Source organism: Scylla paramamosain, chromosome 4, assembly GCF_035594125.1.
Source record: "Scylla paramamosain isolate STU-SP2022 chromosome 4, ASM3559412v1, whole genome shotgun sequence".
In the NCBI taxonomy this organism is placed as follows: domain Eukaryota; kingdom Metazoa; phylum Arthropoda; class Malacostraca; order Decapoda; family Portunidae; genus Scylla; species Scylla paramamosain.
The window spans coordinates 7842927-7870736 of NC_087154.1; the positions used below are offsets into that span (position 1 = coordinate 7842927).

Here is a 27810-nt window from a genome sequence, read left to right on the forward strand (position 1 = left end):
ACTGGCACATTCAGATATGGACTCAGTTTAGTGACATTATTATTACTTTGCACATACATACTCAGACCCTCATAATTTAGTGACAGTTATTATTTTACTGGTAAGGATTACTACACATTTTATCTACAAATAAACTGAGGAAATATATTGTACAAGGTAGAGAGTGCATAGCAGTAGTGCTGCACTTAATTGACATGTTATTCATTGAAATATTTTTCTTATAAATTCTTTATTTATATGATAGGCTTGTAAACAAGTAAACTATAGTAGGAGCAATAAAAATTGGTCATGAGTATGTAGCAGTAACCAATGAGCTCTCAGTTTACAAACCCACAAAGTTCTTACATCTTGCTGGGTTCAGTCTGCAAAGACCAGACAACAGCACACAACATTCACTCAGTGTATGGATATATATGCAATAAGGACTGGCACACTGGCCACCACCACAACTAAATGTAACAGTCTATATATAGATGTAGTCATCACACAGTACAATCTATTTTGAATGTTTTGTTTAACATCCATGATTGATACTTTCTTCTGAAAGAAGAACTGAGGAGCATCTAAAATAATTTTTCTTATAAATATAAAAAGACAAAAGATAAATAACACTCAGCAGTGCTGTGCAATGCCATGCATTACTACTACAATTTTTTTTCATTTTCTAAATACCTCTGGTTGGAATTGTTGATTGTCATGAGTATTTAAGGGTCAGCATCAAGCCAACCATCATTCCAAGGGTCAGGACTATGGCAGAGCTGCAACACCAAAGCCTGCCAGGAGAATAAGGTCACAACTGGGGCCAATAGTAAGTTATCATTTGCCTCAGCCTAAAAAGTCCACCAGAGAGCTTCTCCCCTAAAAAAAAAAAAGCTAGTCAGTAGAAGAATTAAAGCAAATTCCTTGTTACACTTGCTTGAGGTACCTTGACAGAGGAGCTACAGTGTCAAAGAAGGCAAGCTCATATCGAAGTGTCTAGCCCAAGATTCAAACAGATCCTTTTGGTTGTGAATTGAACTTGCTGACATTCCCACCACAATGCCACATTGCAATAAAAGCTCTTCAAGTGGATAATATAGGAATTCCCAAGTTGAAACTCATGACCAATTGGACCTTGTCACCCAATGTAAAAACTTAGGAAATAATGAAAGCCGGAAAATTGATTGATTGAGAGTATAGTGCTGCAACAACCAAAATTCAACTTAGATTCATGACATAATAAATTTCAATATTTTGACGGGTTTTAATTGGCATCTTTATCATTTACACACAGCTATCAACAATACATACTATAACCAGGCAAAGATTTTTTCAAAGGGAAGTAGACCAAGCAAGTAAACTTTTTTTTTTTCATGAAAGGAATAAAAATATAAAGTCCCAGCCCCCTTGTTCTGCCTCTCAGTTGTTCTTTGTTACGTCTATCCTTTCAACCCCCAACAGGCCATCCATCCCCTTTATCCCTTGTACAGGGGAACCTCGGTTTTCAAACGAATCCTGCTCACACGAGGCGATTTCAAACGTGCGTATGGTAACAAATTAATAAAGACAGTGACATTGTATTAAGGTGTGGGTACACATCCTACTGCATATTTTTCTCCATTGGGCTAAGAGCATGATAAAAAAATTATCCTGATACGCACTTACTTAGCAGTTCGAAGCATGCTTGGCTTTGGTTCGAAGCACTTACATGAAGATGGACACATGACAGTGCACTTCATTAGTAACGTGGCAGATCACTGGCTTGAGGCACTAACCAATGAAAACAGATCGCAAAGGTAGTTTATAGACTTGAGCGAATGAAAATTGTCATGGTATCCTTGCAGGTCTTCCATGGAATAATAGCTATTAGATCAATTATTTTATTCTGTATGAAGATTTTCCATGCAATATATATATATATATATATATATATATATATATATATATATATATATATATATATATATATATATATATATATATATATATATATATATCCTAAATCTTTCACTAAGAGAAACTCTGCCTTATGTAGTCAGTGGAAGAATAGCGTAACTTGGTAATTACGTATATAAGCAGGAACACCTGGCGGATCAAAGTTCAGTATGAGGGAATCTGGGGGGGGGAAGCACAAGGCAAGCTGAAGTAGGGGACATTCTGATGCCACACCGAATACGTGTGGCAGCACTTTACAATAGCCGTTGCCAGAAGGAGGCACCAATCACGGGACTGGCATGTGGCCCCCCTCGCCCTCATACTTATGCCTCTAATAGAATGAAATCATGTTTAGCAGTCACAAAGATCCTATATGAACAAATCATCGAGGCTGTATATATTTCATTGATAAATTACGAACTTTTAGAGAGGAGTTTTTTCACAATATTTTCAGACTTTTTTCCGCGATCCCAAAGAACACTGCCGGCTTCCTGTCTTTGGCCCCCTCTTTGCCTGGTTGGGCTCTCATGAGGAGAGTCCCATACTGACTAGCACGCCAGTCACACAATCACCAATTTAAACACTAATTGCCAAAGAGAAAACTTGACATCGTGTTTGTTAAAAGCACAAGACGATTAAAGAATTAGTTAACTTGCGGATTGTCGAACAACCAACTTTATGGACCACATGCCTGAGAGGAGAGGGTGGATACATACAACGACCCATTAAACTGGGATGAAAGATGTCTCTCATCTTTGCCACTAAATGCCCCATATCGCAAAGGCACGGAACATGTGCTCTCATAATAACAATCCCACTACTGCACGCCCCTGCCACGGTTGTTCCACAGGAATCTTGCCATTTGTCCACTATTATGTACAGTCCATTAATATTCAGCTTTAAATATCTCATGTTCGTGTGCTGACAAATCACGCCTTGATGTCACATTACACTAACCCTCATTTGTCCCAGTCCAACTAGTCCATTCCACCCCCGGGAAAGACCACTTTCTGTCGTCTTACCTCATTTTATGCCATAGATTAATACCCTGTAGATGCCAAGATATTCACAGGTCACAACCACTAGGTGGCCACAGTGCCTCTACTCCCCATGCAGTTTGTAGAACTGACGTGGTGGCGGCGCCCAGTGGTCTCAGAGTCCTGCTAGCTACTGAACTGCTTCAAATACGGATTCGAACCAGTCCTCAGTGAGATGCTCTTCTGAAACATGTGTGTGTGTGTGTAATACATAACTACAATAATTGACACTTAACGGCACTTGGGTAGTGTCCAGTCTTAGCCCTGATTCCTCGAGGAGGATGTATTGGACAACTGGACATGATTGTAGACTGTGTTAACAATGGACAGTTGGTGGTGGGCGCCAACAGATGACGCACGAGAGGAAATCACGGGAAAACCATTGAAATGGCCTTACTTGCTGGTTTGATGGAATAAGTTTGTCTCGTTTGCTAAAGACCCGCCACCAATATCGAACAGTGCCCTCATAATATGTGCATTTATTCATTCTGACACACACACACACACACACACACACACCAAGGCAGGCAGAGAATGAATCTTGTGTGAGTGCCTGATGACGTGGTTCCTACCAGGAACTGCTCCGTCTTTTGTAACACTGCTAAAGAAGCAATAATAATACGTAAGCTCACCTGTCAGTGCTATATACTCGTATGATAAGCAGCCTAACCATTTATTGTTTTTACAACGTACACACACCCACATTGATAAGCGTTAACACTCAATAATACAATGCTAACACATTCCCATGCTTCATATATATATATATATATATATATATATATATATATATATATATATATATATATATATATATATATATATATATATATATATATATATATATATATTATGTAGGAAGGGCACCGGCCAAGGAATAATAGAGAAAAAAGAAGAAAAAAAAAAAAGGCCCACTGAGGTACCGGACCTTGTGCCTGCAATATTAGGAACGGTTATTTTGATAAACACTTACTAGAGTAGCCACATACAGTTATTAAGGACTAATACAAGTTTGTGTGTGTGTGTGTGTGTGTGTGTGTGCGTGTGTGTGTGTGTGTGTGTGTGTGTGCAAATTAACAATTCTTATGCCTAAAAGCACTGCATAACAACTTGTGAATCATTTATTAGTGAGGACAGAGTATGGGGAAGGTGCAAAAGGAGAGAGTGTAAGGCATTGAAGACTGGGAGGCGGTGCTAGAGGGAGGATGTAAATGTAAGAGGGGCAAGAAGTGATGAGAGGAAGCAGGCAGGACTCTGGAGGTCTAAGGGGTAGGGAGGATGTATGTGTTCCGACTCACAGCTACCCCGTGCTGGCCATGGCTTTCCCTTCAAGCCTGGTCAGGAATTTTCTTTCATGAGTGTACCTTAAAGTTTTCTGCTGCTGTTTGAGGAGAGGGAAAGGTTTCATAAAGCAAATACAGCTGGGATAAGCCACAAATTACCTTCCAAGATTATTTATCTCTTGGAGCTGGAAGAAAAGGTCAAGTGATAATAGATAAATTTCAATAAAGTATGCATCTAGATATCATGACATATATAAAGGAGAAAAATTATGATAAAATTTATGTAATTTTATTTTTCATATAAATTCTTTCACACATTAATTAACAGACAAAAATTGCAATCACACTTAGTGAAAATTATGATGAACACTCAATGAAATGTAATGGTCACACACACACACGCACACACACACACACACACACACACACACACACTCATTAAAATATTATAAAGTTCATGAGAAAGAAGTCTGAAGGATCTGCTTCCTCCTTCCACACAATCAACAAACTAGTACAGGTTGTGGGACATTGTACTCTCCTTGACAAGCATCTTGAAGGTGGTGATAACCTGAGCATAAAGAGAGTCTTCCTGTGGCACTGAACGAAACACATCCACAGGAGGGCCTTCCTCATAGTCCATCTTTTCCACTCCATCAACCAGAGGCTTCTCCTCATCTTGAAATGCTGTCATGAAGAAGAAAGTTTATTTCTTTTGAAACTGCTACAACACAATATGAAAGGTATATAAATATAGAGAAAAATGCATATATCTATTAATGTTTTCATGCTTTCAAGCTCACCAATTGATTTTGGGGCAGGGGCAGCAAGGAGGCCTGATTGTGCTGCAGCCACACGGCCATACATAACCATGAGGTGAAGCAGGTCATCTGTCAGGGCAGGGAAGGCTCGTCCAATGGCCACCAGTGAGGGAAGAGATTCCTTGATGATCTTCAAACGCTTATTTTTGCTTAGCACTGTGCAGGTCAATAAATAGATTTTATTTTAATGATAATAATGATTATAATAATATTAATAAAAATAATAATCTTTATATCTAAACATCAGAGTGATAGCTGAGATAAGCCACCCCACCACACAAAGAAAATTCTACTAGGAATAAATAAATCTTCACCTCTAGGCATCTAGGAAGTGCTTCTGATGTGCAGTGAACAGATGATAAAACTACAAAAGTGTGAACAAAAGATCTGGTATGTCACATAAATGTAAAATATTTTGTAGAGTGGATGAAGGGATCAAGTGCAACATCCTAAGGTATTTCAGCCAGATGAAAAAAATGCCAGAAAGCATACTGACTATGAGAGTATATGAGTATGATAAGAACATAACATAAGAAATAAGGGAAGCTGCAAGAAGCCACCAGGCTTACACATGGCAGCCCCTGTATGAAATATACCTACTTATTTCCACCTATTATCCCTATCCATAAATCTATCTAATCTTCTATTAACGTTCCCTAATGTCTTAGCACTAACAACTTGATTGCTGAGTCTGTTCTGTTCATCTACCACTATTTGAGAATCAATTTCTTCCTATCTCTTTCTTAAACCAAAATTTTTCAAGCTTTAACTTATTATTTCTTGTTCTGTCCTGGTTGGTGATCCTAAGAATTTTGCTTGTCCCCCTTGTTATAAACCTTATACCACTTTAACACTTCTATCAGGTCCCCTCTTAACCTACGTCTCTCTACAGAATGTAAATTTAACAGCTTCAGTCTCCCCTTGTAAGGAATACTCATCATCCCCTGTATCCTTTTAGCCATTCTCCTTTGTACTGATTTCAATAGACCTATATTCTTCCTGTTATGTGGGGACCAGAACTGCACAGTACGAGTATATTCTAGACGAGGTCTGACCAGTGCGAAATATAACTTTAGTATTACTTTGAGCCTTCTACTTTTAACACTCCTAAAAATGACTCCTAATACTCTATTTGGCCTGTTTCTGGCCTCTATGCATTGCTTTCTTAGACAGAGTTTAGAGTTAACTATAACTCCTAAATCTTTTTCGTACCCTGAACCTACCAGAGTTTCGTTGTTTATTGTGTACCTACTGTGTGGGTTACCTCTACCTACGCTAAGTACTTTGCATTTGTTGATATTAAACTGCATTTGCCATCAGTCTGTTCATTCATTCATCTTATCTAAATCTGCCTGCAAGACAATGCCATCCAATTCTGACCTAATTAATCTACCTATCTTTGTGTCACCCGCAAATTTACTAACATCACTACTAATTCCACTATCCAAGTCATTGATATATATATATATATATATATATATATATATATATATATATATATATATATATATATATATATATATATATATATATATATATATATATATATATTAAAAACAACAATGGCCCTAATACTGATCCCTGTGGCACCCCACTAATTACATGACCCCACTCAGATTTAGAGCCGTTATTACAACTCTCTGTCGCCTGTTGCTTAGCCATGACCTTATCCAGCCTAACACCTTCCCATCTATCCTATATGGCCTAACCTTTCTCAGGAGCCTCTGATGGGGTACCTTGTCAAACACTTTACAATAGTCCAGATATAAGATGTCATAACTATTACCATTATCTGCTGCCTCGTACACTTTACTGTAAAAAAATTAACAAGTTCATTAGGCAAGACTTCCCCTTCATGAAGCCATGCTGACTGATTTATCAAGTTATGTTTTGTCTAAATGCTCCCTAATGTTCTTTGCTATTACTTACTCCATAATTTCACCAACAACATAAGTTAAGCTGACAGGTCTATAATTAGGCATTGAAGTTTTACCTCCTTTCTTAAAGAAAGGAGGTAAAATTTCCATATTACTGGTACCTCACCTGACTCAAGTGATTTCCAAAAAAAAACAAATTAATGGCTCACTAATAACCTCTTTGCATTCCTTAAGTACTCTGGGATGTATTTCATCTAGTCCTGGTGTCTTGAACTATTTTAGCCTATCTATCTCCTGTCCACTATCTCCTTAGTTATGGTAATATCTGTCAGCTTCTCATTCTCATCTGCTCTAAACATCTACTCACTATTCGGCATATCCTGTATGTTTTCCTGGGTGAAGACAGTTAAAAAATACTCATTCAGAATTTTACTAATCTCCTCCCCAGAACTAACCAGCTTCCCATCTGCTGCCTTTAATGGACCTATAGCTTCCTTATTCTTTGTCCTATATACCTGATAAAATCCCTTAAGATCCATCTTCACCTGGCTGGCTACCTTTAATTCACAACTGCTTTTAACTTTCCTCATTAACCTCCTGATATTCTAATTAATTCAATATATTGTGGCCTTAAAACCTCTTCCCCTTATCTTATATATACTTATCTTCAACCCTATATAGTGTTTGAACCTGACAGTCATCCATTTAGGGTAATTTTTCTGTGATCTTATTGCTCTATACTGGATGTTTGCAAACTGTCCTGTATGCAACTTATCTACGAAATGTTTATACAACTCATCTACAGTTACTTCACCTAATCCTCTTATCTCAGCCCATTCCATCCTCTCCACTCCCTCATCCACTCGCCTCGACCTCACCTCTCCCATCTCAGCATGACTTGATCCTCCAACATATTGACACATCTCCCCGTTTCTCCCTCCTCCGACCCTTCCAGACACTTCTTCCCTCCTCTTGCCCTACACCCTAACACCTCACTTCACCTCTCTCATCCTGACTTATCTCTCTCAACTCCGTGCTGGACCTGATCTCAAACTGCGTCTGTTGCCAGTAAACTCCTTGGAGGTACCCTTTTAATTCCTCAAAATCTGCTCTCCTAAAGTCAGGTATTTTACTAGTGTTTTTGCTTCTAAAAGTTTCCTCCCATTTTAATTTGTACATAATTTCCCAAAAGTCACTGCTGCCTAGCTGTCCTCCAACCTCTACCTGCGTGACTGCTTCCCCCTGCTAGTTAGAATTAAATTTAGAACATTTTTCCCCTTGTGAGTTCAACAATTACCTGTTTAAAAAAATTATCCTGAATTACCTTAAAAAATTCCTCCGTTTCCCTGTTACCCACCATCAGGCTTTAGTCGATATTCCCAAAATTAAAATCTACCACACAAACCTGACTATACCTGCCTGCTCTATTTATTTCCTGCCTTTGCACTGTTCAGTGGCCTGTACACTAATCTCAGTAATACTGACTGTGATCCTTCCTTAATATCTACCCATATCAATTCTGTTTTGCTATCCGTTTTAATTCTACTGATAATACAACACTGTAATGTGTCCCTAACATATAACATGATGCCTCCTCCTCTCCTGTTTTCCCAGTCTTTACAGAATAGTGTATAACCATCTATCTTAACCTCTGGATTAAATACCTTTCCTAACATATCTAACCAAGTTTCTGTTAAAGCAATGATATCAAGGTTCTCTACACATGCCATTCCTCTAAGCAAGTCCATTTTATTCAAAATACTTCTCCAATTTGTGTAGTAAACACTTCAGCTATTTCTCACCTTCTCTGAGCTAGTTACCTTTCTAGATTTAACTAATTTGTCCTTCATTTCGACCACACAACCCCTTCCTCCCTCCTAACGAAAAAAGCAGTGGAGTGCAATTACCTCCCACTCAAGTGTTCCAGCCAAAACCCATACACCCTGGCATGATAAATGCAGTGATTGTATATAAATAACTTCCAATGAAACAGGAAGGCTTTGTGCTACAGTACAAGAGAGAGATGTGAGAGAATAAGCTGAAATAAAGGAAGGATTTGAGAATAAGAGGGGCAGGGTATGAGGGACACATCTCTGTGAAATGTTAAGTGTCAGAATACCTGTGAGAGAGACTAGAGCCAAGAATGTGTAAGGATGAAGTATAATGAAATCACTAAAAGGAAACGTGCTGTGGCTACCCATTTGCAAACCTGGGGAATAATGTCAGAGTAAAGAGATGCACAGTTTACCATCACCCACCTGACAATAGTGTGGCTAGGGTGTTTATTCCCAGCCTGGATATACTAAGAGTAGAGGGCATAGCATTTTGCAAGGCCAGATGGGAAGTTAGTTCAATGGCAAACAGCTGCTTCTCTAGGTCAGGAAGTTGTAGAAGCTCAGGGATCCAGTTGAGACCAATGGCAATATGCATGGATGGGACGCCCCTCACCACTGGCCCTAGCAATTCTCCTGGATAGCCCTGTTAGACAACAAACCAAGCCTTTATCCAAAGTTTTATCAATGTCTATAAGTAAAAAATTATTGTGATAGCAAGTATGAAGACATGTATTGTGCTGAGTAAGGCTCTCATAATGTATTAATCTAACTGCAACAAGAAGTAAACCATAGGGTGTGAATCAATGCATCAAGTATATGCTTTCATAAATAAAGTTACTTTAAGCAAATGACATATTAATCTACTCACCTGAAAATGAACCAGTTTAGCTAATGTTGTGTCCTTAAGGAAAGCCTGATGAATGTAGGAACACACAATACTTCGCACCTCCTGGAGTATCAAGGCACCAGCACCATCCTGAAACAAGGGAGTTGCAACATTATTCAACTGTTACAAGCAGAAATCCCACCCCTCTCACCACTGCCTGTATCTCAGTGAGCCTCCCTAAGTTATCACCTATGTAACTTACTGCAGGATCCAGTTAGGAATTACAAGGTCCTTCTGATCTCTTGAATCCTGTCAGCAGACGGTCATAACACCAGATTCTGCTCCCCTTTACAGCTGCCACTACACTGGATCAGCCTCTCTACATTACCACTTCTACACAGTGCAGTGAGGACTTAACATTCACCTCTACAAGGCTCTACTGGCCTTCTGTGGTGAATTACACAACTAAGGTTGCCACCCTGTTTCACCCACCTACAGGGAAGGGAATATTATTACTGCCAAGCAACTCTCCACTTGCTGAGAAAGAATCGTCAGCCACATTCTAGAAAGGGACACTTATGACAAAGGACACACACCTAAGAGGTCAAGGTACAATACCTCATTGGACAACCACCTACAGTAATGGACCACCCATGTTCAACAAAGTATTATTTCCTCCTGCAGATTAGTGTCATTTACAGCTTCCTTGAAGACAGGCCTTTACTACCCACACAATGACAGGGCCTGAGGAACAAGTAAACTTTATTGTATGTCAGTTTACATATAATCCTTTGGGTCCAGTCTCTTTAAAACAGCACAGGAACACAGTAACATTTAACACAACGCTTTTTAACAAACAAGCTGCCCACAGACTAAAAAGGAGGGTCCACCAACTGCTCACAGACACCAGACACTCGGCTCACAGAGAGTTGAGGAGTCACATCGTAATATGTCAAGTGCATTAGAAAGAACAGCACTCACAGGCAGGTTGATGGAGACTCCAAAGTCCTGACAAGTATCAGCAGGGGTGTACAGTGATAAATTACTCAAGTAACCCTTAATAGCAAACAGCCCTCTACCTGTATTCCTCCCAGTCTCCTTGCAGTAACACTGCCTCTAACTGCATGTCATGCTCTTGTGGGGTATGGACAGTGACTGAGCAAGACAAAGGAGGTAGTGACAATCTACCTGCCCCACATGCCCCTCACAAGGAGAGACAGAGGAAGTCATATGACAGAGAGAAGGGGGTACAAGGGAAGGGACAGGTGTGTGACCACCTGGTCCACTTACTAGCAGTGTAATACAGAGACAGTTATCTTTTCAGAATTCTATTGAGTATACTATAGGGGCTGGATACATACTGATTACTTTATAAGCAAGGAAAACTCTTCAACTAAACACTGGGAGGGACTCATTATAAAAGAACAACTGGAAATGTAGAAAATTAATTTGTGAAGAAGAGTGACTGTGTGCAGAAAATCTTACACTAAACTTATAGTGGGCTTGGCTACCTGTCAGTAATGCGTCTACAACTAACTAACTAACTAACTAACTAACTAACTCTCTCTCTCTCTCTCTCTCTCTCTCTCTCTCTCTCTCTCTCTCTCTCTCTCTCTCTCTCTCTCTCTCTCTCTCTCTCTCTCTCTCTCTCTCTCTCTCTCTCTCTCCTTTCGTCTCATCTTTCTTCTCACTTTCTTTATTTATGCAGCACATAACACAATTAACTCAGTTATCTTTTTTTTTCTGGTTCTAGCTTCTAACAAGTGTGAGCTTTAGGGGGCATAAGGTTCCTGTGAAAGTATTAATGAAGTAAGGAGGAGGGCTGATTGCACTTGCTTAGCCATAAAGAAAATAACAAGAATGATTAAGGTAGGTAAAAAGTGCAATACCAATAGACTCAGTTAAAAATTCAATATAGACTGAGATCCAATGGAGAGAGATATCCCACAAGATGATTAAGGCTACATATGGAACCTGTTCTTACATGATGATTCATTACCCATGAAATAAAGCCACACAGCTAAATACAACATCTGAAATGAGTGAATCTGATATCTAGCAGTAACTCACCTTTTCTCTTTCCTTCATTAAGCAGGCCTCTAAAAGGATTTGCACAGCAGCACTCTCCTGAGTAAGTACCAGTGCCCCTCTGAGCTTCTCTCTCTCCTCTTCTATTGTTTGGGGAGAAGTGGCAGTGCCAGTGGAAGTATTGGTACCAAGGTTGTGAGTGATTGCAGCTGCTGGCCTATTTTGCATTTGTTGTGATAGGAAGGTGCGAGAAGATAGCAGGTACACTTGCAGCATATAGATTACTAGGTGCAGCAAGGGAGCACACCTATGAAGTCAAAGAAGTACACATTAGGATCCTTATTTTTGTCACACTTCCAAAACTTGCAAGCAAATTAAATCTTATATTCTGACACTGAACCTTTCCTCTGGCCACATTACATGGCACAACATCTGAAAAACAGAAAATACACAAAACAAAAACACTTATGCTTCTTTTTCTGCTAAAACAGATGAAATGTTTACAAGTCAACAGCAATATCAGAGAAAAGTTTAAAATAAAGCAAAATGACAGAAGACAACAATAACATTAAAGACAAAACAAAAGGTTGAGCCATCTCCATGTTGTACAAGTCACCTGTGTTGAATTGGTAGGAATAGATTTGATGGTAAATACATATCTGTAATGTTATGTTACTATACATATAGCAGTAGAGTTAGATCCAGCTTCACTAAACTTACTGTGCACCATTTCAAGTGTGCCTAAGGGAGTAACTGGAAGAGGATCTACAGTTTTCCAATGTGATATGCCTCTCTCTTGCCTGTCCAACTCACAAACTAAAACCCATTTTTTCTTAAAGATGTCATGATAGTTGGAAGTTTGCTGTCATGAGGGAAGACTTAAATTTTATGAAACAGAGATATGAACACCCATGAATCATATTGCCATACAAGACCTGCCTTTTCATGTTATTCCTTCACTTGAACCCATTCTTGGAGACTGGATGGCCAAGGAAAACTTCGAAGGCCACTAACAGCTTCATTTGGAGCAAATATAAATTACCTAGGTCATGTCACAATAAACAATTATGCATGAAGTGAAGAAAGAGCTGCACTTCCCTTCAAGAAAACCTGCTGTAAAGCTTCTGCTCACCAAGATAATGAAGGCCAAGACTCCAGCTTGGCAAGGAAATGTAAACACTGGCCAGAACAACAATGGTGAAAGCAAGTCCATAAAGAATAATATAATATTGTCAGAGGAAAGCATCCAGTTGACCCATATATCACAGCCCATCCTCTCAAGCAATCAGTTCTAACGATACTGTTGTTAATAGTGAGAAGTACTTCCTCACCTGTACACCTCATCATCACAACGGAGGACATAGAGAGGATCCAAGATAATGTCATCCTCAGATAGTGCCCGCCGAACTCTCCCATGAATTTCTGCTGGCAATAATCCTTCCACTGTCATGGCCCAAAGTCTTCGAGGAAATAGGGAGTTGAGCCTCATCCACACTTGCTTATAGGTGTCTGAAAATCAAGATTTACGTTATTCAGTTTTTATAGTGGTAACTAACAGCATATGTCCAGATTATGCTCAGAGAGCCAAGATGAAAGTAACAAATATTTTCAGAAACTTCTAACAAGACTACATCATTCCAACAAGGTTACTACAAATATGTTGTTCTTGGTTTAGTGCTTGGTGTTATATTCTTAATATGATAAGTAACAGATTCCTGAATTGAGATTAGTGTTACACCATACACTGATAAAATTTCCTTTTCTTGCATCACTCAGGATGAACTTAGGCTGGAGAAAAAGCTACACTGATGGACTTCACTCCCATTATTTCACCCACTGCAGAAATAACTTTTGGTTGCTCCATCCATAAATACTTCACTCGCTTGTCCTACATCACGCTTGGCCCATCTTTCTTTTCATATGGTCCCATTGTGTTTAGCCACATTCAACATTATTTTTTTTTCCTGTAAACATTTTATTGCACTGCTCAACCATATTTACAACAGTAAATGGGATGGTATAGATAAGTTTACTGAAGCAGACAAATAAAACAAGCCACCAATTCATTCACAATTCCATAGTACTCAAACCCTATGACTTTCACCTCACTCTACATTCCAGCCTATGTTACCTGCCTTTGTAATTCTGGTGTCATTCTATGGATGGTTATGTTTGAGTAAGATAACTAAACCTGTTCTTACCTAAAACTCTGCGAGGAATGCCAGGCTTCAGGAGGCACTTGACAGAGGATACAAGAGGGCCAGCCAGGGGCCACAGCTGATACGGAGGCATTCTTAACAAACGATCCAGTAGTACCAGCACCTGGCCAGGGTTGTGAGCAGCATCCTCCATAGCTGCAACAGTATGACATACCCAATATAGGAAAGCAAAATTTAAGTAAAGAATTAGCTTCTTCTAACAGTTTGTAATAAAACTTTCTACAGCTGAAGGAAAAAAATCAATATACTTTTTATAACAAGTGTGAGAAGCATCTATGCTAAGACCTGCAATACTTCATGTCTTGGAATAATGACAGGTTTGCAAAGGTTTTCACCTCTAGTCACAGTTTGAGGATCAAGAGGTAGTGGAGGTGGAAGGATACCAAGTCTGGAGTTTGCTGACGGTGTCTGGTAGAGCCAGTCCTCCACCAGACACAGCTGGGGGTAGTGGCTCACAAGTAGCTTCACCAGTGGGGAGTAGAGACCTGAAGTGCAAAGATAAATATTAACCTTCTTATTCTTAACCAAGAAAAACAAATCAGAAAGTAAACATAAATCAAGCATTCAGTCTGGATTATGAAGCTACAGTATCAATTTAATAAATATTACAAACTTGCATGGAAGTTAGCCTATCAATCCTTCAATAATTTATAAACATATAAAATATTGTTACTTCTAGTTTTCACTATTACTGACATTAAGAAACTGAGTTCTGTTGCAACATACCTGCATACAGCCTCTGTTCCTTTTGTGCATGTGAAAGCAGGTATCTGATGGGAAGCTGAGCAAACAGGTGTGGGGAATAAGAAAGTACTCTCCGGGAACTGGCAAGAAGTTGGTGGCTGTTGGTGAGGCGCACATCCTCATACAAGAGTAGGTAGTAGAGCAGCAATAGCTGAGACGTCATGATTGAGGCAACTGGTGTGTTGCTGCTGCCAATGAAATAAAAAAGTCATGCACATGACAAATGTTTTTTTCTTCTTAGATTCAAACAATAAATGGAAGTTTTAGTAATAATACATGACTATTCAACATTCTCAGTTGCATCATCATACACATACTATGGTATAATTTCCTTCAAATGCAGGGTTGACAAAAAATAAATAAATAAATAAATAAATAATAAAAGAAAAGAAATAAAAAATAACATATCAAATTTTTTTCTATATCATATTGATAATAAAGTGTACATATATGCATATACATAAGAAAATGTAAAAGTAGTCAAGCCTGACCCATTCATTTTCTTTACAGTACAAGTTAACACAGGGTTTGTCCAACCAGACCAACCTGTATCAGCATGACCAACCTGTATCAGCAAGTGACTGATATTCATTAATAGAAAGTGTCAAAATCTTTCAAAATCTAACTCCTCTTGTGACTTCTGGCACCTGGCCAAAAACATCTCCAATAACTTTGCTTCTTCATCTTTCCCTCCTTTACTTCAATCTGATGGCACCACTGCCATCTCATCTATCTCTAAAGCTAAACTCCTAGCTCAAAACCTTTGCTAAAAACTCTACCCTAGATGATTCAGGGGTTGTTCCTCCCTCTCCTCCACCATCTGACTACTTCATGCTACCCACTAAAACCTCCAGTGATGTTTTCCATACTCTCACTAACCCAAACCCTCGGAAGGCTCATGGACCTGATGGGATCCCTCCTATTGTTCCCCAAAACTGTGCCTCCATGCTTGCATCCTGCCCAGTCAAACTCTTTTGACTTTATCTATTAACATTTACATTTCTTTCTTGCTGGAAGTTTGCCTACATTCAGCCTGTTTCTAAAAAGGGTGATCATTCTAATCCATCAAACTACCATCCTATTTATTGCTTTAATTTCCTGCCTATCTAAAGTTTTGAATCTATCCTCAACGGGAAGATTCTTAAACATCTATCACTTCGCAACCTATCTGATTGCCAGTATGGGTTCTGTCAAGGCCACTCTACTGGTGATCTTCTGGCTTTCCTTACTGAGTTTTGGTATTAAGGATTTTGGTGAAACTTTTGCTGTTTCCTTAGACATATCAAAAGCTTATGACAGAGTCTCGCACAAAGCCTTGATTTCCAAACTACCTTCCTACGGCTTCTATTCTTCTCTCTGTAACTTCATCTCAAGTTTCCTTTCTGACTGTTCTATTGTTGCTGTGGTAGATGGTCACTGTTCTTCTAAATCTATTAACAGTGGTGTTTCTCAGGATTATGTCCTGTCACCTACTTTCTTCCTATTATTCATCAATTCTCTTCTAAACCGAACTTCTTGTCCTATCCACTCCTACAGTGATGATACCAACCTGCACTTTCCCATGTCTTTTCATAGATGCCCAACCGTTCAGGCATTAAACAGTTCTCACAGGGAAGCCACAGAATGCTTTCCTTCTTGAAGGAATTCAAGTTATAGGAAGGTGGAAATACAGAAACAGGCAGAGAGTTCCAGAGTTTACCAGTGAAAGGGATGAATGATTGCAAATATTTAACTGTTGCATTAGAGAGGTGGACAGAATAGGGGTGAGAGAAAGAAAGTCTTATGCAACAAGGCCATGGGAAAAGGGGAGGCATGCAGTTAGCAAGATCAGAAGAGCAGTTGGCAGTAGAAAATAGCCAGAGATGCAACACTGCAGCAATGAGAAAGAGGCTGAAGACAGTTATTTAGATGAGAGGAATTGATGAGATGAAAAGCATTTGATTCCACCCTGTCTAAAAAAGACATGTGAAGCATACTCCATACATGGACAGATAAGGCCCTTGTACAGAGTTAGCAGCTGAAGGAGAATGAAAAAAAACCTGGTAGAGACTTCTCAGAATGCCTAACTTCAAAGAAGATGTTTTAGCTAAAAATGAAATGTGAAATTTCCAATTTAGATATAAGAAAAGGACAGACCGAAGCTGTTCAGCATAGAAGAGGGGTACAGTTGAGTGTCATCGAAGAAGATGGGATAGTTGTCTGGAAGGTTGTGTTGAGTTGATAGATGGAGGAACTGAGTTTTTAAGGCACTGAACAATACCAAGTTTGCTCTGCCCCAATCAGAAATTTTAGAGAGATCAGAAATCAGTTGTTCTGTGGCTTCCTGAAGGGTTGGACGTCGCCAGAAAGATATGGAAAAGTAAATGCTGGAACTCCCTGTCTGCTTCTGTATTTCCACCTTCCTATGACTTGAATTCTTTCAAGAGGGAAGGCATTCTGTGGCTTCCCTGTGACAACTGTTTAATTTCTGAAGGGTTGGTCATCTACAAAAAAACATGGAAAAGTGCAGGTTGGTATCATCACAGTAGGAGTGGATAGGACAAGAAGTTTGGTTTAGAAGATCATTGATGAATAATAGGAAGAGAGTAGATGACAGGGCAGAACTCTGAGGAACACTACTGTAATAGATTTAGAAGAACAGTGACCATCTACCACAACAGCAATAGAACAGTCAGAAAGGAAACTTGAGATGAAGTTATAGAGAAAAGGATAGAAGCCGTAAAAGGGTAGTTTGGAAATCAAAGCTTTGTGCCAGACTCTATCAAAAGCTTTTGATATGTGTAAGGCAACAGCACAAGTTTCCCCAAAATCTCTAAAAGAGTATGACCAAGACCTGGTAGGAAAAGACAGATCACCAGTAGAGTGGCCTTGACAGAACACATACTGGTGATTAGATAGAAGGTTGTGAAGTGATAGATGTTTAAGAATCTTCCTGTTGAGGATAGATTCAAAAACTTTAGATAGGCAGGAAATTAAAGCAATAGGATGGTAGTTTGATGGATTAGAATGGTAACCCTTTTTAGGAACAGGCTGAATGTAGGCAAACTTCCAACAAGAAGGAAAGGTAGATGTTGACATACAGAGTTGAAAGACTTTGACAAGGCAAGGTGAAAACACAGAGGTGCAGTTTCGGAGAACAATAGGAGGAACCCCATCAAGTCCATAAGCCTTCCAAGGGTTTATTTAGGCCAGTTAGGACATGGAAAATATAATTATAAATAATTTTAATAGGTAGTATGAAATAGTCAGAGGGTGGAGGAGAGGGAGGAACATGCCCTGAATCGTCCAAGGTAGAGTTTTTAGCAAAGGTTTGAGTGAGTGCTCAGCTTTTAGAGATATGTGATAGCAGTGGTACCATCTGGTTGAAAAAAAGAAGGAGAAGAAAAGAAGCAAAGTTATTGGAGATGCTTTTGGGTAGATGCCAGAAGTCACGAGGGAAGTTAGGTCTTGAAAGATTTTGAGACTTTCTATTAATGAAGGAGTTTGCTAATTGGAGAACAGAGTTGACATGGTTCCAGGTAGAAATATAAAGTGCATGAGATTCTGTTGGTGGAAGGCTCAAGTACCTTTTGTGGGCCACCTCTCTATCATGTATAGCATGAGAACAGGGTTTGTTAAACCAAGGTTTGGAAGGTTTAGGTCTAGAAAAAGAGTGAGGAATGTACATCTCCATGCCAGACACCATCACCTCTGTTATGTGCTTGGCACAAAGAGACTGGTCTCTGACACGGAAGCAGTAGTCATTCCAAAGAAAATCAGCAGAATACCTCCTCAGGTTCCCTTAACTAGCAGAGGCAAAACGCCAGAGCCACCTCCACTTAGGGGGTTCCTGAGGAGCAATTGGAGCGATAGGACAAGATACAGATATGAGATTGTGATCAGAAGAGCCCAACGGAGAAGAGATGGTAACAGCATAAACAGATGGATTAGAGGTTAGGAAAAGGTCAAGAATGTAGGGCATATCTCCAAGACGGTCAGAAATACGAGTAAGATGTTGCACCAATTGCTCTGGGTCGTGGAGGATAGCAAAGTTGAAGGCTAGTTCACCAGGATGGTCAGTGAAGGGAGAGGAAAGGCAAAGCTGGTGGTGAACACTGAAGTCTCCAACAATGGAGATCTCCGCAAAAGGGAAGAGAGTCAGAATGTGCTCCACTTTCGAAGTTAAATAGTCAAAGAATTTTTTACAGTCAGAGGAGTAAGGTGAGAGGTATACAGCACAGGTAAATTTAGTTTGAGAGTGACTCAGATAGTGTAAAATTTGGAACATTCAAGAGAGTGGGCACGAGAGCAGGTTAAGTCATTGTGCACAAGCACAACACCCAGCTTTGGATTGAAAACGAGGCTAGAGAAAGTAGGAGGGAACAGAAAAGGGGCTACTGTCAGTTGCCTCAGATACCTGTGTTTCAGTGAGGAAAAGATGAGGTTTAGTAGAGGAGAGGTGGTGTTCTACAGGTTGAAAATCAGATCTAAGGCCGTGAATGTTGCAGAAGTTAATGAAGAAAAAGTTGAGGGGGTGTCAAAACACTTAGGGTCAATACCAGAAGATAATACAAAAGGAGGATTAGATGTTGTAGAGTGATACAAGAATCCTAAAAGTACAGCATTTGAATATTTGAGAAAAAAGGAAGGATGGAACACTGAAAAGAGGGAGTGTGTTAAGAATGGTGTTTACAAATAAAAATGGAAATCATTGTCATGATCACTTGAGAAAATTTCAAAGAATAGGGATGGGAGCCTTGGACATCTCTTTAATATATACTATCAAAATGAGGGCAATTTACCCTGTGGTGGATGATGAAGTTTGGGAGGATAGGTGAGATGTCTTGGAGGTGGATGTGGTGGGAGGTGTGAGAGCAGCCTTCCCTCGCACTGCAAACCTCCGCAGCTGGCTACCTCTCAGGGCCCCACGCCTCTGCCCTGGGTTCTGGTGCTGGATTGACAAACCAAACAGCCACATTCTAAGCAGTTCTTATGCTCACTCACTGTCATATCCATGGCATACATGGTTTAACCCACTACTCATGAACTACTGTATTAATGATGAAATAAATCAATGAACCAGTACAATTCATTGTCAAGATTAAAACTTCTACGATAGATGCATATAATAATAATAATAATAATAATAATAATAATAATAATAAGATGATGATGATGATGATGATGATGATGATGACAGATATCTAGTGAGCAGCTACACATTTAAAATTAATCTTAGTATAGGAGAGTGAAGAATTACCTTTTCATGACTTTTTCCAGAATTTTTTTCAGTGAATATTGACTGAGAGAATACTGCCATGATCTCCTCCTCTGAGATGGGCTCATTGAAGTGGTCTGACATGCCACCCTTGTTGGAGCTCAGGATGATGGAATTGACGTACACTTCTATCAGCTGTGGCATCACTGGGTGTAGTGGTGTTGATGAAGCACAGATCTGACTGTGAAGCAAAATTTTTTACTGGGGCAACACTAATGGCATTCCCTCTTCTAGTCCAAACTTTTACAAACATGCAATAGTTTGTTACATAATATCAAATACTACATATACATAGTGTATTCTTCATATTCTTCTTCATCAACAGTATACCATAACAATAACTTGCAAACCACAATATGCAATCAAAATCTCCCAAGATCATATCTATAAAATGTAATAAAGTGATTTGATTTACATTTTACGAATCATATTACCCTTCTAATTATGTAGCCAATTTGTGCTACAATATACTGCACCCTGCACTTCTGCACTTTTTATGCTCTCTAAAAATCCTGTTCTTTAACTGTATCAAGCACCAGATTAAGTTAAAGCTGCCTCTCCTTCACTATATCAAAAGAGCAAACATTCAGTCTGACCATCTTAGCCAACAGAAAGTTGAAACAGGAGTGATTATCATGTTGATGAGAATGGAAAAACTCTGCATGTCATCACTGTTACCTGAGAAGGCATGCTGTCATGTAGTGTCCGCTTTCCATCACATCACAGTTGAGGGTTTATGCACAGAATAATCTTCCATACATGCATCTGAACATTACAATGGATCTCAACAGTTTGACTCTATGGGAAAGAATTCACAGCACACAAGACCACAGCTTCCTTAATTTTAAACTGCACCTTTGCATCTTTTTCCTCATCCTCACATGCCTTGAAGCTAAGATGTGAGGGAATTCTTGTAAATGTGAATGCATCTATACAGATGCCTGATCTTCCTTTATAAATATTGCCACTGATACATATATGGATATAGTTCCAAAAGCCTTAATTTGTAATACATACTTGTAGATCCAGTCCTTGATGGGAACCTTGTGCTTGGTGAACATGCGACTTTTGAGTTGATGGTAAACACAGTGTACTGGAAGGAAACCTGGAATGTTGGCATTAAGGCCTGTTGTAACTGGCACCTTCACTGCATGTGCTGTCACCACCTGCAAGCCAAAAGAACATTTAGAGTCATGTCATCTTTGCTTACAGATCAAATCTATATATAAAAAAAAGCCTCCCTATTCAGTTAGATAAATATACAACCATTACAGCTTATGTGACAGCTAAGGGCTCTCTTACCTGCTCTGTGAACACATCATGAGTGAAGATATACTTGATACGACCAAGACTGGAAGCCCGAGTGATGACCTTCATGCCAAGAGCAGCACTAACCAGCTCAATAATGGCACTAAGCTGCTGCACATGGAAGTGTATTGCCATGAGGAGAAGCATGGCCCCAAAAGATGATGACACACCACTAGCCCTTACCATGGAAGGAGAGAAGACAAGTAATTCAAATGCATTATCCACTTAAGCTAGTTAGTCTGCAATTATCAATTTTGTGCACAATTTGGATGACAGAAAAGAAGAGAAATTAAGTATAAAGCAATCTGTTGAAGTGATAAGATTTACCACACTCTGTCGCACAGAAGTTACATTCTAGCTATCTGGCCAACAAGATCCACAACAACATTCTGATAAAGCAGACCAAAACATAAAGCAGCACAGCCAACAGACCAAACCTTTGAAATATTTCATTTCAAAGTAGTTATTAGATAAATTGAAATAATTTACTGTTGTAATATGCACCACTTCTAGAGATGAAACTTACCTCCACTAAGCTCTTCTTTGCATTTTCTTGAAACTCACTAAATAGTTAGATAAGATTACTTTTTGAAACTATATTATATAATGAATAACATCTCCCAAAAGATTTGTATACCAAGCCTTGCCTTCTGAAAACTCACCCTGCAAAGTATGCCTCTTCCTTGACCAGCCACTTGATCCACTCAGAGGCCCTGCGCTCGTTGTCCTGGGATGAGATGAGGGAGGGACAGGCAATAAGCATGCACAGACCAGTGCTGACAAACCTCACTCCTGCTGCTGAGGGGGGAGGTCGGCAGGTCACCAGCTGCAGTAGATACATGATCTCTGTGTCCTCACTGAATCTGTAATGAGGCAAACATGTCAGAGGCTGCCACAATTTCCCTAACATAATATCATTTACACTAATTGTCTCCTTTTGAAGTGTAGTTTAAGTCACACAAATAAGAAAGTGTTTACTACACTCTCTCATTTGTGAAACATACAATAAAAATTAAAATAATTAGCAAGTCTTGTACAGCATGGCTACAGGGGTGGGAGGACTGGCACAAAACTTTTAAATACATATAATGGAATGCAAGAAATTAGGTAGAAAGTGAACTACATGACCAATGTTCACTGTGGTGTGGCACAGGGATGTGGTGACCTAAATGTCCTTCATTTTGAGTTGCAGACAATTTTGGTTGTCAAACTAACACTCCATAACAATACTAGAAAAGGGTGGCATCCATAATCAAAGTATGTGGTATACTTTTTAAGTACAATGCCACACAACCACAAGTAAGTCTCACAGCTAAGTGCTATATTGATCTACTTGAAGGTAATTTCATCTGCTCCATGTAGAAGTAGAGCTTTCCCTTCAAAATTCATGAAAAAAAAGTAAGGGGGCAAAGGCTCACTACCAACCTGAAAATCTCATGAAGTTAATTCCATAAAGGAGCAGACAATGCCTCTGTATACTCTTAAATCAAGCATCTTGATGGAGACGACACAGGCAATTCAATGCATCCAAAAAAGCCAACTTAAGAAGTAAAATTATTATTGAAAATCTGTACCAACAGAAACAAAGTACTATGTAAAATAGAGAGGAGCATGACAGTTGTTGCTACACATTTTTTTGATAGACAAGTTTCATGTTTAAATGGGTGTACATTTGTCAACTACCAGTAAATTGTCTATTTAGTCAGCTAGTTTCTGGATATCTTGATGTGATTTAATCTTTTTTATGTCCTAATATATGGTCTACCTTACTCTAAAACACTTACTTGAGGTTAGCCAAACTCTTTAGAGCACAGTAGAGTCTGAGGAGTGCTGTGGCATGGATCACCTGGGAATCTGGTAGTGTGTCGTTGCTGTTAAAGAGCAGAAAGTTCCTCAGGCGTTCACTTAGGTCTGTGCGCAAAGCCACCAATGCTGATGCAGGCTGGTCATACTTCCTCTGGGGGAAACATGGACATAAATTTATACTTCAGACAACAGTTTAATATTCTGCTCCCAACACAAGGTTCCCCACCAAAATTTTATAAAAATTAAGAAAATTATATTCACAAGTTACTTTAGCATGTATTTTCCTTGAGGATATCAAAAGGCAGTATGATAAAATGCAGGTAAGAAGTTCTGAAGAGCAGTAATAAATGATAATATAACAAATTTCCTTAAAGCAGTATAGTAAGCCAAACAAAACAACACTTGTTTATTATATAAACACTTACTCTCTGGCCACTCTTGACAAACTGTGCAAACCATGAGCGTTGTGGTTGATTTGGAGAGAGGAGGAGCCCTGTTACATAGCTCACCACATCCCCTCCTTCCCCACCACACAAACTGTTGCCTCCCATCCCTCCAGCATTAGCCTTCCCCGCATCCAGGGTGAGGTAAATTGCAAGCCCAGGCATGCGGCACTGTTCCACCTGCAGACAGAAAGATATCAGAAATAAGATAAATTAATTCCAATTAATTTTATCTCAGTTACTTTCCTTAGCATGAGTCAGCCACATGTATATATGGATAAATTTAAGATTTGATATGATGCATGGATTATTCATGACTTTCAGTTGTAATTAATAAATCACTAAACTATATGGCAATAAACACAAGAACTCTACAAAGTAGTTAATTAGTAACTTTGCATATATATTGTTCAGATATTTTCCTTACAAGCACAAATATTCAATTTAAAAATTTTCAAGGCTACAAACAAAACAATTCACCATTTGTGTTGATTTACAAAACACAACATTTTATGAATAAATCCTCAAAAAACTACCTAAAAATACTGAAAATAAAAATTTCAAAATCAATCATGCCAATATAAATTTTTTTTTTATATTTGAAATAATTCAACAACAAATCAATATACTTACACAAAGGGTTCGCACATTGAGGGCTTGGCTGGGATTCATTTGACACAGTGTACGTACAGCCTGGAGCCTCAGCATGCCCCCAGGGACATCCTCATCCTGTTTGTCTCCATTCATCACCAGACCAGTCACAACTGCAGTAGGCATGATGAGCATATCACTCATTAGTGACCACAGTTAACAGTTTATGAGCCACACATCAAATAATATTCATTGATGAGCTTGTAACAAGATATTACTGATAAAAACTGACAATCAGCCAAAATAAAAAAATAAAAATTGTTAACAGTGTGACATCATCTATCCCACACCCCTGACCTCCTGTACTGGATCTGCATCACTCCACAAGGAATCAAAAAGAAAACACTCAATGCTAAGCTTTAGGCCAGACTAGATTAACATATTTTGTTCAACTCTTGTGGATTGGCAGAGTAGTCTACTCCCAGTGGTTAATAATATTAACCACCTTATATCATAAGGTTGAGCTGAATACACTTCTAAAAGCTATTGTCTTTTTTTTCACCAGTAAAAGAAAAAAATAGAGCACTCAGATCAGCTTCCTACCTTCCCTGAAACAGTCAGGTTGATTGGCCACCATACGGGAGATGAGCACCGGCCCATTAGTGACGTGCAGCAGTGCCTCAGCCACCTCCGCTGGAGGCAGCAAGGCCGGCAGCTCAGCCAAGGCAATGCACAGCACATCACTCACCTCCTCCAAGTAACAAGGGTTGTCAAACAACTCTGATGCTTTGTGGTAGAAGTCCTGCCGTGGCTCTCGAATCTTGATGTTGGAGGAAATACTTTTATCAACTTAGCAAAGCTAATTAATCTAATAATAATGCACACATAGGTCTTTACTAATCCAAGTAATCACGGTCATATAAAGGATTGTTTGATAAACACACACATTACAGAAGAGATATACTGTATTCATCTATAATTAGCCATTGAAATTTTTTTTTTTTTGAATGAGAGGGAGCTGCTTCAAATTTTCAGATTATAACAAGAAATTAAACAAATGGAAATAGATACAAGCATAAAAGCTTATTTCACTATTACTTTGTAAGTATCCAGGGAACGCAACATTGCAAATCCTATCAATAATGCTGAATGTATCTTTTTTAATTGGTAAACATGAAAAATTTACCTAATAATTTTCCATACAAATTACCACATGGAAAATTGCATATCATCTTCATATTTCTATTTCATCACATTGTGTCTGAATGGAAAAATAATACAGCACTGGCATGGGGGTGGGAGTGAAAATGTATCAGAAGTAATCCAGAAAATCAAACTTTATTCAAATCATCTTAATGAAAGGAGATGTAAAACCTCTGGAGTCAGGTTTAAAAACAGGAAAAAGCTGATTTTGACAGATACCTGGTAATAAATAAAATTGCATTATGTAAGTAGGCATGGGAATACTGCATTCTTTAAATGACCTAGAGTGAGAAGGCAGAATAGTATATATACATATTTCTTGAATGCCAATACCATATCAAAAACATTTTATTACTTCAAGACACAAGTTCCCTACTGTATTCCCTAGGGCAAAAATGCTGATACTTCTGGCTTTGTATAAGTTTTATTTATTTTTTTTTTTTTTCTGACAACTGTAAATCTTACTTGTGCCATCACCAGCAGCAGCTCTGAGAGGAGGAGGCGGAGCCTGCGTGTAGGATCCGAACACTCAAATTCCAGAGCTAAGCCATTGGCAAGATTCTGTACCAACACACTCTCACTTTGGTTTCCACCTCCAAGCTTCTGCCTGAAATTTAAAACATCATTCAAATTATGACATTCTGTAAAAGTCAAAACTTAATTTTGTTATTCCATAAAAAAAAAGAAAAAAAAATATATATAAATACTAATCTAAATCCAGCCAGCTGGAGTCATAAAACTCCAATTTCATTATCCATTACTTAAAATAATTTAGCAGCACAACATAGAAATCAGTAATGGCATCAATAATTTTCAAATGTAACACTATAAATATTTTTCTTTTGTTTTGTGGTTATGCAGCTTGGTTATGAACTGCATAAACTGAAGACAATAACATAAAAGATCCTGTAATTGACATTCATTAGTACTCCCATGAGGAAGGCAAAACAGAAGGTACTGTACCAGTAACAAAACTAACCACATCTACCTGAAACATTATGCAAAAATATGTTTGCAGCATCCTTGTTTTCACATGCTTTACCTCTGCATACCCCTTGAGCAATATTCTCTATTAACAGCAGTCTTATACACATTTCCACTTATTTACAGCACACATGTACTTCAAACTTACGTTCCTCTATGAATACAAGCTTATCAGACACACTTACTGAACCATCTATTCCTATCCTAACACATCTAATGCATCCAGGTGGGTGTGGCTCTACCAACTATGTAAGTCAGGTCAGCTCTATCATATTACTAAGCTTCACACTTCATTTACAGAGGATGTAATTCAACTTCATCTAGAATTTAGAGCAGCAGTTTTCAAACTTTGCTGCTTTGCTGAGCACTAAATGTAGATCTTGGAGGCTAAAGGTTATAGCATTTGGTTATATCTAATTTTGAAATGTTTTTCACTGCAACATGACTACTGCAAGATTAATGAGAGGCAGTTATTTGTCTTCACCAAAAACCTTGTACCCCCACAGGTTCCTTACTGGGAGGAGATATTTTAGAATATATAGATTTAAAAAAAATAAATAGAATAAAATAATTTACAATGCATTTAAACCTGTAAGAAGTCTATTATTTAGACTGATGTTCATTATAGTGAATCTATAAAAATCTACCCATATTACAGTGCTTCTTTTTGATCACAGAGACTGACCTATGTCAGTACTAGGTGAGCTGGTGAGATAAGAGACCAGTGACAGTAGGTGTGCAGCAGAGCAGTATTATGATACATATGCCTCAATATACATGTCTTAGTTGTCTTTCCTGAGATGGTGCATTCCTGAAGTATCTAACATCTGAAAGCATTTATTAAATACCTCCATAGCTCAGGCACAGGTGATACTTGACCTGGGAAATTATACAGGTATATGGGAAGAACCTTAAACTGGAATGCCCTGCACTGTTTGCTTTTCTCGGATGGTTACATGACAGTCAGAATGGCAAGCTTATTCAAGAGAGGTTCCTCTCTGAATATAAGAAATGCTGTGATTTTGCAGAAAATCACCAGGTGTGACAGGTGTCTTCAGACATTTTGGCGGCCAGCTGGTGCTCTCTAAGAGTCGCCACTGTGAGCCACTCTGGTCTGACCTCGTGCTTAACCTGACTGGAGGCACAGACCCCAGGCAAGTGCTGTCGGGCAGGCAGGCCCGTCAGCCTGCCTGCCTCCCTATCCCACACATGACGCGGGGGGTGTTGGGCTGCCCGCGGCTTGCTTACCTGAGCTGCTGTTCCTTCTTGACGTCCGCCTCCAGGGCAGGAAAGTCAATCGAGAGGAGGGCAACGAGAGAGTTGACCACCTCGATGCCCGAGAGTATCCTGAGGATGACCTTCCTGCCGGCGATGCACTCCTCGGAGTGGTCCAGCGGGGCGATCAAGCTCATCCGCACTAGGCACGGCAGGATGGCGCGGATGTCCTCCTCGCGGCAGCATGCTAGAGTGTGGATGTCCGACTTTTCGATTGCCTTAAACACTCGCGGAGAAACTGGTGTGGTGATAGGCATGACCACGCATTGAAAAATACACAGGCAACACACCCTCCCTCCACTCCATCCGCGGTGATACTGCCGCGCCGCAGCTCAGCGGCAGCTGCCCGGCGCCCGCTGACA

The 27810-nt window shown here is 39.2% G+C and overlaps 1 protein-coding gene across 2 annotated transcripts; it reads right to left on the minus strand.

The window, feature by feature from the left end:
* Positions 1-4509: 4509 nt before the first annotated feature.
* Positions 4510-27783, minus strand: LOC135099673 (integrator complex subunit 2-like). Of its 2 annotated transcripts, none has more exons than XM_064002094.1 (20): positions 27422-27783; positions 25655-25796; positions 24590-24806; positions 24029-24159; positions 23378-23575; positions 22931-23103; positions 21809-22009; positions 21141-21324; positions 20856-21004; positions 19821-20019; positions 19363-19511; positions 14564-14766; positions 14173-14322; positions 13820-13972; positions 12950-13127; positions 11661-11925; positions 9633-9740; positions 9188-9407; positions 5035-5208; positions 4510-4918 (listed from the first exon to the last, which is right to left on the minus strand). In XM_064002094.1, the coding sequence occupies exons 1-20, from the start codon at positions 27703-27705 to the stop codon at positions 4743-4745; spliced, it is 3654 nt and encodes a 1217-aa protein (XP_063858164.1). In that variant the 5' UTR covers positions 27706-27783; the 3' UTR covers positions 4510-4742. The 2 variants fall into 2 exon arrangements, with proteins under 2 accessions (XP_063858164.1, XP_063858155.1); XM_064002085.1 differs by having other exon boundaries at positions 14564-14769.
* Positions 27784-27810: the final 27 nt, after the last annotated feature.

What these genes read in the sequence shown, in the direction of transcription:
- LOC135099673 (XM_064002085.1), bottom strand. Translation starts at nt 27,705, where the DNA reads ATGCCTATCACCACACCAGTTTCTCCGCGAGTGTTTAAGGCAATCGAA. An exon ending in ATGATGTGTTCACAGAGCAG is followed by an intron (nt 21,005 to 21,140) that starts GTAAGAGAGCCC and finishes TTTGGCTTGCAG; the next exon opens with GTGGTGACAGCACATGCAGT. An exon ending in CTAAACTGGTTCATTTTCAG is followed by an intron (nt 9,408 to 9,632) that starts GTGAGTAGATTA and finishes GTTGTCTAACAG; the next exon opens with GGCTATCCAGGAGAATTGCT.